The sequence below is a fragment of the Corylus avellana genome, chromosome 10 (genome assembly GCF_965113065.1).
Source record: "Corylus avellana chromosome 10, dhCorAvel1.hap1.2, whole genome shotgun sequence".
NCBI classification, from domain to species: Eukaryota; Viridiplantae; Streptophyta; class Magnoliopsida; order Fagales; family Betulaceae; genus Corylus; species Corylus avellana.
Window position 1 is genome coordinate 14,779,341 of NC_142499.1, and position 12,315 is coordinate 14,791,655.

A 12,315-nucleotide genomic window follows, 5' to 3' on the forward strand; every position below is an offset into this window, starting at 1 on the left:
GATGTCCAGTCTGGGATGGCCGAAGCCAGCCCTAGGCCCAACTGAGGTGGCCGGCCACCCTTTAATTTTTTTTTTTAATAAGTGTTCTGGTGCTTCCATTTATAACCTTTTCGCCTCTAAGCTTATGTGTTAACAAATCTAGCCCTAACAAAATGGGGGGTGATACATATATAATTAAATTTCATTCGCACTATATAAGAATTTAAAAGAGAGCAAGACATATACGGTTTGAATTGGATTAGGTTCAATGTATCCCCTATTCATTATTAAATAATTAAATTTAATATTTATCAAAAAAAAATTATTATTATTTTAATTTGATATAAGGGTTTTTTTCTTTTTTTTTTAAATGTTTTCATATTTTTCTATGTTTTGATATTTGATGCAACTAAAAATTGTTAAAATCATTCATTTCTTGGGATGATCTAGAGTTAAGTTTTAAAGTAAAGTTTAAAAATGACCAATTTTGATGAAGGACAGTCAGTCACATGCTACCATAGTGTGGAACATAGTGTGGAATAAACTATAAAGTTAAGGCAAATAATGGTTCATAATTGTGAAATGGTTATTTCCCAAGAATAAAACAAATCCCATTTACTATCTTATTTAAAGATTTTTTTTACAAAAAAAAAAAAAAAAAAAAAGATGAGGAGCATTTTAAAAGGTGTTTATAGTCTTTTAAATGATCAAGAGATTTTATTTAAAAGAAAAGTTACCATTATGAAAGCAATTTTTTTTTTTTTAAAGGCTCACATGCCCACGCAATCTAACCTTACCTTCTTACTAAGGTGGATTTATCCGTTTTGCCTTTATACTCTAATGGCTACACCGTCACGGCGTCACCCACTTGCCCATTCTCTTGTGCCAACTTCATTACCTCTCTTTTTTTTTCTTCTTCATGCGGCCGCCACCACCACCTCTCCTTCCACATTGCCTCGAGCGTCACCTTTCTGCCCCCTTGTCCGACGGCTACTTCTCTACTACCACCTCTTTTTTATAGTTAATGACTATTTCATTGAAAAAAATATATATATATATTAATAAAAAAGAATAATTAGCTTATAGGATGCCGGTGTAATAATTTCAAATAATTTTAAAAGAAATTTTTTAAAAAAAAAAAAAGAAGTGAAATTCAAGAATTAATTCTTGATTAAAACTGTCACATTAATATTATTTAATAATTATGTGATTAAAAAAAAAAAATTAACGTGAATAAAAGCCCGAAATTTAGGGAGAAGACGGGCATTTTAATTGATGTCACCAGCAAGACACCAACAAGTCTTACTATTACTCTATTACTCTACATAACATAATTCTTGATTCTTCACCTGCGCTGCTCACATTCTCTCTCTCTCTCTCTCTTACTTGTCCGGTGGCTCTTTTTGTAAGTATCTGCACCCTGTTCCACCTGTCTCTCCTTCTTCCTTCACTCACAACACGCATCCGGTCACCTTTTCCCGGCGGCAACAACAACAACGACGACAAAGCTCCACAAACTGTTATCATAAATGCAGGTTTGTTTAGTCTCGAAATTTGCTTCTGTATTGTACAACTGAATTTCCACTTTTTTTTTTTTATTAATTTTGTACGTTTTTTTTTTTTTAACTTGTAAAATATTTTCAGACGAGAACGGTTCAGGTGCAGCACGTTTCAGATCTAGCTAGTGAGAGAGAGATTCACGAATTCTTCTCGTTTTCTGGAGAAATCGAACATATTGAGATCCAACGGTATTTTTTTTTCTATATATAATTTATCTGTTGTTTATGAGAGTTTAGATTCTTGGATCTTTGTTTTTTCCTATCTTTTTTTTTTTTTTTGGTATCAAAATCTGTTTGTTTACTGAGGAAATCCGGGAAAGAAGTTGGGAGTGAAAATATTTATTGGTATTGGTCTTCTTTTTTCTTTTCTTTTCTTTTTTGGTTAAAAGAAATTGTTTTAGTTTACAAATGAGTCAAAAAGAAAAGGAAAGACTGAATTTAATTACTCCTGATTTGTAGTTACTATTTTAGTTTTTCTTTAATTCTCTGCTTGGTTGCTGAGAAAACGTAGGAAAATAAATGAAAATGCAGTTATAGTTTTGTATTTTAAAGTGTAAAACGTTAATTTCCTAAGCTCAGTTGCAACAAAGTGGAGGGTAAGGGTTGATTGGGGTTGTTTTGTTATGTTTTGTTTTTGGTTGCAGTGAGTCCGGGCAATCAAAGAGTGCATTTGTGACATTTAAAGATCCTAAAGCGCTTGAAATCGCATTATTGTTATCGGTATTTCCTCAATACAGTTTACTTTCTTATCAATGAAGTCAGTTCCTTATTTTGCATTTGCTTTGGTGAATATGCTTTATCTTTCTTTCTCTTAAATGTTTCAATTATTTTGGTTTGGAAAATTAGTTTTGGTTGACTTTAGACTTTATAGTGGCTGAATTTCTTCAGCTTTAAACTTCTCATTGGCCCTTTTTATTTTCTTACATATAGCAGGATTTACCTGCTATTTTTCATTGCTAAACTTTTTGTATTTGCTATTTGTGCTTCTAGAGCCATGATCAATGTGATTTTCATTTTCGGGTGTTGTATATTTGCTTCAAGACAAATTTTCAAACCAAAGGGTGATTCCAGTTGGTCTGCCTTTGTCATGAATAGTCTTGCTATATCATATCTGTTACCTTTTGCTTCATGACCGAAAATGATGTCACCTTAAGCTGTCCCTGTTTCTCTGATTATGTAAAATAGTAGATAAACAACAAATTTAAAGGCAATACCTATGGTTAACTTCCATACAGAGTTTCACAATGATTTTTGAATTGTTCATTCAAGCTCATTTTCCCCCATTGTACTCTTCTTTGTATGTTTGTGGTTTGTGGTTTGGGCGTGCACACATGCATGTGTGTGTGAACCGAACTAGGGTAATTGGTCATGCAGAAACTTAGCACATTGTCAAATAATCAGTAGCAAAAATTTATTTTAATCACTTTTCAAGAACGAAAGTTCTAATTGTTTATTATACATCGAGTTGTCTAATGTGTGAACAGCATTTTGTGGAATTATTCCTCCTTGTAGATGATTGTTTCAAGGGAGTTAAATAGGCACATTTTATCTCTAGGAAATGATTTCCACTGTCTCTGTACTTTCCTGTTGCTAGCCTTCCTAAATTGGCATCTGAAGGATTTTTTTTTTCCCTTATCTTATATTATTTTGGAAATGAATTCAGATAAAGATTTTATAAGCTATGCCATCAGAGGTTAAATATTCGGTTACATTGCTACTCGTAATAATTTCACAGTTGAAGTTGTAGTTATTGTTTGATTTGTGATCCAATCCTTAGATAGGTATTGCGTTTGGGCTTTATTAATTGATTTTTAACTACAAAGAGTGATAAAGGTCTGGTGGCTTTCTGACCAGAATGGAAAACATGCCTTGATAATATGTCAATTTTAATTTTCCCCCCAAGTGCACACTAATTTGGCATGATATGACATGACAGGGCATTTATTTATTTTTTCTGCCTACTGGGTCTTGACTTGAGCTCTTATAATTTTTTTCTATTTCTTATGGATAGGCACTATATAGTGTGTGCCTCACAAGTGAAAAGTATGTATTTTGTGTTGCAGGGAGCAACAATAGTAGACCAGATTGTGAGTATAACTCCTGTTCAAAACTATGTAGCAAAACGTGAGATGCAGGTAAATTTATTGAGAAGTTTTGCAATCTCTTTTCAGGTCCAGTAGCCCAATTTCTTTATTAATTTAGTGCAATTCCTGCAGGAAGTTAGGGTGGTGGACAATGCTGTGTGTGTTGCTCCTGCCGAAAACACCTCAACAATTGAGGTAATAAAAGATGCTGCTATAGATCTCACTTGCAGTATAATGAGTGCCAAACCATTTCATTCACTGAATTGAGTGCTTTTTGGTAGAGGCTAGAGCCTTCCTTGAAATAGGAAGGCTGTAAGTTATACTTGTTGCATTCCATCTTGATGAGCCATGTGTGATGTGCCATATTTATGCTTTATCAACTCTTCCCTCCAATTTTCTTTTTTTAAAAGAATTTCTAACTCTTTTCCATTAGAGATCATGTAGTTATAATTTATTAGCTATCTGTGCTGTGCACTGCAAGGGCTCTTGCAAGTATTAGATATGACAGTCATAAGAGATCCTGTAAGGATCTAGGATGGCACCTTAAACTTCTTTGATACCTTAAACTATTGTCTAGTCATTTGCCAAAAATCATTCTCTTGGGGTTGATGGGCTAAGGGTACTGTCTCTGCTAGCAGGATAAATCTGACTCGCCAAACAATGGAAGAATGTATGTCAGTAGAGCACAGGATGCAGTTGCAACTATGCTAGCGAAAGGTTCAGCTATTAGACAAGATGCTGTGAACAAGGCCAAAGCATTTGATGAGAAGCATCGGTTGACAGCCAGTGCATCAGAGAAGGTCGTTTCCTTTGACAGGAGAGTTGGGCTTACAGAGAAATTGACAGTCGGGATCTCAGTGGTCAATGAGAAAGTGAAGTCTGTTGATCAAAGGCTTCACGTGTCAGATAAAACGATGGCTGCAATATTTGCAGCAGAGAGGAAATTGAATGACACAGGATCAGCTGTTAAAACAAGCAGGTATGAATCTAATTCCTGAAACAAATATCATTTTAAGTTCATGTCTGCAGTCTCCAATTCTAGCAATATGTAAGCTATTGCATGGCATGCAGATAAAAGAAAAAAAAAATGCTATTGCATAGGATGCTAGGGCAACCATATGCCTGATTCCATAACGAGTGCTGGTGAAAGAACAGGTGCAGGTTGTTTGCATGCCAGTCAGTTATGCTAGGGCAGCAGGAAGCCATTTCCCTCTCTTTCCCATCTCATGGAATGGATCCAGCACCCCCTTGATCTTTCGTTTGTTGGAACAAAGATACTGGATTAGGAACCCAAAATTCTTTAATGAATTTTCCTTCCAAAGTTGTAAAGCATTCAGTTCCTTTGACTGGATTAGCTTCCAAATGTGTTTTTCTTTTCCTTCTAATTAAGGATCCATTTGTTTTGACGTAAAATATTTTCCACAAAATGTTTTTAGTGTTTTCGAGTGTTTGGCTGCACTTGGAACATTTGGTCAACCGTAAAACACCCTCATCTTTTCTGTAAGACGATACACCTTTTTTAAAGGCGTAAAACAGTTTCCGTTCACAGCTCTTCTCCTTCAGATCCCCTCCCTGGAAAACATCTACGCTTTGGCACACCTTAGACACCACCCCGGTCTCACCAGCACTAATCCCACTAGAGCCTCCACCAGCACGACCCCGACCAGAGCCACCTTCTGGTTGCAACTCACTTATTCTCTATTTTTTGAAAATTTGGATGTTAATGATCTTACATTTTCAATGTGAACCAAATAACTGAAAATCAAGAAATTATTTTCCAGGTGATAGCCAAGCACTAAAAGATCAGTAGTTTTTCTGGGAAAGTTTTTTTCAACTGAAAACATTTTACCAGAAACTGTCATAACAAAAGGAGCCTAAAACCAATAGTTATACTCTTTCCGGGAGTCTCAGTCTTGTAAGTAATTAACTACAGCAAACATGGCTTTTAATATGTTTGGGCTCATCGAGTTGCAGTATAATTTGTTCTTCATGTTCTGGCTTCCAAATATGTTCTTTGATTTCTTTCTTGGAAGGAAATGACAGATCATGAATATATGTTTAAAAAAATGTTATTTCTGTGCTATAAGTGATTTGCGCTAGTGGTATACGTAGTTAGTGAATGAACTCTTTTGGTGCTGGATAGGTATGTTACTGCAGGAGCAGCGTGGTTAAATGGTGCTTTTGGTAAGGTGGCAAAGGCAGGACAGGTTGCGGGTACAAAAACGAGAGAAAAGTTCCATATGGCCGTGTCAAACATAACTGCAAAGGTGGATTCTGACTACTTTCTATCAAAAATTTATTATGATTGATTAATGGCATAGTAAGGTAAATCAAAGGGTCATGAAGCCGTGGTCCTATAAGTTGAGTTGAAAGATATCAAATCACATTTTATATCTAGTGTGCAAGAAATGTCAGAAAATGGTGGCTTAGAATCTGGTTGTTGGTCAACAGCAGCCTTTCGAAGTTCTTATGGTTATTATATTTGGGTGTATTTTGTATATTTTAAGCAAGATATATGCCGTATACCCTTTAAATAGCATCTTTTCCTATTTCTTGTTTTCTATTCTCCTTTTATGGGCGCCAAAACCATGGCGGATTGGAGGGGTGGGGGTTTGGCAGGGTTGGTCTAATCCCGAAAGTGGGAAGTCCTTGATTTACACTTAGGTTTGTTTGGGTTTGCATTTCAAAATATGCAATATAAAAACGCAGTTAAAACGATTGGTAAACTTTGACATTTAAAATCACAAATTTTCCTTTGAAATTATGTGATTTCTATAATGCATCCCTTGTCTGCAATTTGAAAACGCAGAGTTTTCTTTGTTTTCAAATTGCAATTTTAAAATAGTGTACTCACAAACAATACATTTTTGCAATTTAGTTTAAAATCGTATTTTTGGCATGCTAAATCGCAATGCCAAACGTATTCGTAGTTCTCTACCAATTTATTGAAGTCCTTGGTCATTTGAATGCAGGAACCTCCAATTGCAGCTTAAGCCAAAAAACCTAGTGTTGCAGAATGTTGGTTGGACTGTGGTAGCGAATGCATTGCCACGTCTATCACCGATTGGAGAACTGGGGTCGTTGGCTTGGTGTTGATTGGTATTTACTTTATGTGATTCTTTTTGCTTATCCTTCAAATGGTGTGATGTGTGCACTTATTAGTTATATAATTCAATATTCTTGTATTTTTTATATTCTTTCATTCTCGTTATCGTTGTAATTTTGCTACTGTAACATTGCTTTGAAGTGGAAAAGAATTAATGGCCGTGGCAGAATTTTCTTTACTTCTTATTTATCTCATTTCAGCTAGAGGATTTCTTTTTTTTTTTTTTTTTTTTTTTTTTAAGGAATATTATGAATATTCATTATCTCAAAAGATCACACAAGCAGAAAAGATTTCCCTCTCCTTACAATATCACTTACACTAGGTAGGGCATCCTCCAATCAAGTAGACATAGTGATATAGGTGGTAGCCAATTTTGCTAACGTGTGCGCAGCTTTATTGGCATCTCTCATTATATGCATAAAATGGGCGTTCTCCAACAAAAGTAGCTCTCGTTGAATACATTCTATAAAGTGCCCATAGCTACACAAACATGGACCCTCTGAAGCAAGTCTTGATAATTTGCAATGAGTCATCTTCAAAGATGACTTTATTATAACCCAAATCCTTGCAGAAAATAATAGCATTCACCGATGCTAGAGCTGTGGCTATTGCTAGCTCAGTTTGAAAATCAAGAGATAGGCTGCGTGCAGCAAGAAAATACCCATTTGAGTATCGGGCTATAAGTCCCAGACTCACACGTCCTTTCTTCGAATTTAGCCCCGCATCCCAATTCATCTTGATCATATCACTTGGTGAAAAATTTCATACTGCAACTGCTGGTACACAGTCAAAAGCTACTTCACATTGAACATTTTGATTCACACTTTGAAATTCTTCCAACAAGGTCTGAGTTTTATGTACTAATTGGGTGGGATGCATAAAAATTCTCCATGTAGGACTGAGTTTCTCCTCAACCAGATTTTCCTTGCCATGACAACAAACAGTTCGGTTTCCTTTATGTCACATTGTTCAAGAACGGACTCAAAAACATCTGGAAAGCTTCTTCCCATTCCTCCACACATTTGTAATTTAACCGACCCTCCTCCCCACATGTCGTTTATTGAAGGGCAAAACCATAAAATGTGCTCCACCGTTTCATCTTCGAGTCCACATATGGGGCATAAAGTGTCTTGAACTACTCCCTTCCTGGCCAAATTCACCCTAGTCGGTAGCAAGCTGTGTAGGGCCTTCCATAAGAACAGCTTTGCCACATTTGGTATATGCAAATTCCAGCACTCCTTCCATGCTATGCCGCCAGTAGATTTGGATATTCCACAGCCTCTATTTGCCATATTATCCATTTCCAAGAAATATGCACTTCGGGCAGAGAAAAAACCATTTTTTGTACCCCACCAAAAAAGCTTGTCCTTCGTCGGTAGAGGACTAAGAGGCATGCTTCTAATCACCTTAGCTTCGTCCTTCCGAAAAACTTGTGCAATGAGGTCAACTCTCCATGTTCTCGTGTTTGGATCAATAAGTTCTGCCACACAAAAGTTTTGGTTGAGTGTAGTCCTTGGTGACTGTATCATATAGGTGGTTGATTTCGGGATCCATTTGTCACCCCACACATGCACGTCCTCCCCATTTCCAATCCTCCAGAATAGACCCTTTTTGAGGACCGGTTGGGCTGCCATAAAGCTTCGCCATAGATAAGAAGGTCGACTGCCCAAACTTGCCTCCAAGATAGAACAAGATGGGTAATATTTTACTTTTAGGATTTTTCCCGCTAGAGAGTCCGGACACTACTTGCGTCAAGAATTTTGTTTTCCAATTATTGAGACAGTTCCAAATGCGATCCTTGATGCCTGAGAAAGCATGTGTCCATGACTTCCCCACTAGAGTTGGCAAACCTAAATATTTGTCATAGCTTTGGGTGGCTTGGAGGCCTGAAAGTTGAGTGATTTCCTGCATCTTTTTCGGACTCGTGTTGTGACTGAAGAAGATAGAACTCTTTTCCTTGTTTAGCTTCTGTCTCAATGTTGCTTCATATTTTTCTAGAAGTTTCGTTACCCATCGCCATTCTACAGAATTCGTCTTGCAGAAAATCAAGCTATCATTAGCAAAGAATGGGTGACTCAATCTAGGGCCTTTCTGGATGTAGGCACTCCCGTCAAGACTCCATTCTTCTCTACTTGATTTAATAGAGTGCTAAGCGACTCCGCACATAGGAGGAACAAATACGCAGATATGGGATCCCCTTGCCTGATTCCTTTTGATGGCTTGATGTGGCCCACTGGTTGGCCATTCACTAGGATGGCATAAGAGATCGAGCTTATACACCCCATGATCAATTTTATCCATACTTTCGGGAACTCCATTTTACGCATGACCGGCTAATCAGTTTGAAATCAGATACAGAACTAGGGGTTGTTTTTTCGGAATGAGGGCAATATGTGTGACATTAATATTTTTGTCCAACTCAGAACCATTGAGGAATTGTAAGGCAACATTAAATACCTCCCGACCAACCGTCTTCCATTGTTGTTGGTAAAATTCCACCGAGAAGCCATCAGGGCCTGGCGCTTTGAGGGGTGTCATCTGCATCAGTGCTCTATATACTTCATCTTCCAAATATGCAGCAGTCAAAGAAGTTTTCATAGCATCCAACAGCCTGCCTTCTATAGCCTTGGTACAATCGTCTATGTCATGCGGATTAGCCGACGTAAATAAATGCTGATAGTAATCTATAAAAGCCTGCTCCACTGTGGCCTGTGAAGTGCAAGTACGACCCAGTCTATCCACAACTTATTCAATTTGGTTTCTGAGCTGTCTCTAATTCGCACAGGCGTGGAAATATTTGGTATTGTGATCAACAAGAAGAGCCATTTTAGCTCTTCTTGTTCCATCAAAACATTTACTTCTTCTTTTAGCGCCTTTTCCATTTGCACATTGACCGGATTTGCTTGTTCCTGAATTTTTCCCAACTCAGTTGTTTTTTCCAGAATATATTTCTTCGTGGGTTGCTTCTATTTTTTGACCCATTGCTTGATAACTCACTGGCAGCCATGTTGCTTGATTTTGAATACCATCCATGGATCTTTGATAGGACATCTCACAGCCCATGATTCTTGAACGATCTTTTTGAAATCCCCACACTTTGACCAGCCAGTTTCATACTGGAAAGGTCTCCATTTTTTCCCATTAGACTTCCCTTTTTTATTCAAAGTGAGTAGTAATGGAAGAAGGTCTGAGCTACAGCAGGTCAGAACATCCACACCCGCATCCCTCCATACATCACTCCATTCCATATTAGCTACTGCCCTATCCAATCTTTTTACAGTGTAATCTCTCCCAGGCCGCCCATTGTTCCATGTGTACTTGGGACCGTTAAAGCCCAAGTCATGGAGTCTGCAATCCTCTAAAACATGCTGAAAGTCTTCCATTTGCCCCCTAGGCCGAATTATGATGCCCTTTTTTTTTCTAAAGGTTCACAATTTCATTAAAATTCCCTACACACACCTATGGAGAGGGTTGGTAGGAATTGAGGTGTGATTCTTTTCTTTTCGCTGTATTTGGATGCCCATAGATCCCGGTGAATTTCCATTCGGGCCAAATCCCCCGACTAGCAATTACCGCATTAATATGATGACGACTAAAATTTTGTATGTTAAGAGCAATATTATCATTCCAAAGCAAAAGTAAACCTCCACTACGCCCCACACTATCCACATCAAAGAGATAATCAAATTCCAATTTTATTTGAATAAAATCACATTTTTTATTAGGCATTTTGGTTTCCATCAAGAAAACCAAATCAGGCTTCTTTTCCTTTACCAAACGGCGAAGGTCACGAACTGTCCGAGGGTTCCCAAGCCATTGGCAGTTCCAACTTAATACATTCATTGAGATTGGTGACGTGTTCTCTCCTGCGCCCAAAGTCGACCCTTCCCTTTCCTTATTCCCATCCATTAAATTCCATTCCATTTTCTCCTTTATGTGATTCCATTGACCCATGTAGAAATTTCCTGATTTTTGGATATTTCCTTTCTCAGTAGTAGCTTCCAAGTTTGAATTTCTCACACCTTGATTTTGATCAGAATCTTCAGTTGCATCTTTTCAAGCAAGCAAAATTACTACCCGTGAAATCCTCCATACAGCTCTCTCCCAAGATGGGCGCCTTTCCTTTTGTTAAGAGATTTTCGATATCACCAGTTGCCAAAAGTGGGACCGTCAGTTTCTGTTTGAGTCCCACGTTACCCTCCATCTCCATTAAAGGTGAATTAAATTCTTCAAAGTCTTCTCTTCTTCTTTCCTTACCAGCCACGTGCATATCTTCTTTGAATGGCAAGTCATCACTATCATGTACAGAATCATAGCTATTCACCTCATTAATGCCTTCACAAAAATATTTTGATCCATAAGAAAATTTCCCTATTTTCACGTTACTCGCATGGCCAGCTCGCCTGTCATTAATTCCACCAGATTCTTTCCTTAACTTGCCACCATTGTTGATGATCGGTGCCGTCGCTGCCGCTGCCGGAGAACGAAAAAAGCCTTGCCCCGCCCCCCGCATATTTTCAGTAGCCTCATCTCTCATTCACATCCGTTGTTTTTCCAACCAAGCTCTGTTTGGTGGAACTCTAAGCCTGTAATATCCTTCATGACCAACGGTCATGAAGAAGAAGAAGAGAGGCAACATGCAGATAAGCTTAGGTGAGGCTTTAAAGGGAGTTTCTAGAAGAGCTACGTGGCAACTTGTGAGCCAAGCATGTGGAGTTGTGTGGTATAGCTGTAAACAACTAAGGCTTGTAAGAATGGCTTGTAGGAGTATGGTGCAGTGGCTTGTAGGAAGGGACGCACGTTTCTGTTGTGCAAAAGACGTGCGTCACTTTAAAGGCTGGGTTGTTACGCAATTTTTGGGCCAGCTGGCTGGGCAGTTGGGCAATTAGTTTTGGGCTTGGATTGTATAAATAATCTGTTGGGAGTTTTTTTAGAGGCTTATGTGAAAAGATTTGAGTTGTTTGTAATTTTCTTTTGGAGACCTAGGTATCTCGAATAACCCATTATCAATCTACTTCCTTCTTTCTTCCACTTCAGTTCCCAACCATTACTCATCATCTATTATATTTCATTCACTTCATAACAAATATCTCACAGAATCCATCACGAGAATATAAAATTCTTTACAAGTGGTATCAATTTCCAGACGGTCCTAACTTTGTAGATTCTACAACAATGGTGGATGGAACACGGTTGACTCAGATGCAGAGAGAGATTGATGCAATTCAGTCTCAACTTGCCCCAATTGCAGAAATTTCAGACTTAAAGAAGCAGTTGCAGGATCTCACAGCCAGCATGCACTCCATTAGTGTCCTGTTAAAGGAGAAGAATTCAGGGCTAGTTTCTGATGAGAGAAGACAAATTCAGGAGATACATGTAGGAGAAAGTTCTGGACATTCAAGGAATTTTCATACTCGGGCCATGAAGATGGATTTCCCACGGTTTGATGGGGATGATCCAGCCAACTGGATATATAAGGCCAACCAGTATTTTGCATTTCATGAGACTCAAGGTATGGATAAAATCCCTATTGCATCTTTTCATATGGAGGGAGAAGCCTTAATTTGGTTTCAGGATGCTGAGTATA

At 37.9% G+C, this 12,315-nt stretch overlaps 1 protein-coding gene across 1 annotated transcript; it reads left to right on the forward strand.

The window, feature by feature from the left end:
* The first annotated feature begins 1,288 nt into the window (after positions 1-1,288).
* Positions 1,289-6,911, forward strand: LOC132162067 (RNA binding (RRM/RBD/RNP motifs) family protein). The gene is made up of 8 exons (XM_059572313.2): positions 1,289-1,514; positions 1,624-1,727; positions 2,183-2,258; positions 3,602-3,673; positions 3,755-3,817; positions 4,261-4,601; positions 5,766-5,889; positions 6,595-6,911. The coding sequence occupies exons 1-8, from the start codon at positions 1,509-1,511 to the stop codon at positions 6,613-6,615; spliced, it is 807 nt and encodes a 268-aa protein (XP_059428296.2). The 5' UTR covers positions 1,289-1,508; the 3' UTR covers positions 6,616-6,911.
* The last annotated feature ends 5,404 nt before the right edge of the window (positions 6,912-12,315 follow it).

Excerpts from the sequence above, each read along its gene's own strand:
- LOC132162067 (XM_059572313.2), top strand. Across the intron at positions 3,818-4,260 it reads AAAACACCTCAACAATTGAG|GATAAATCTGACTCGCCAAA; the intron begins GTAATAAAAGAT and ends CTCTGCTAGCAG. Across the intron at positions 4,602-5,765 it reads TCAGCTGTTAAAACAAGCAG|GTATGTTACTGCAGGAGCAG; the intron begins GTATGAATCTAA and ends GGTGCTGGATAG.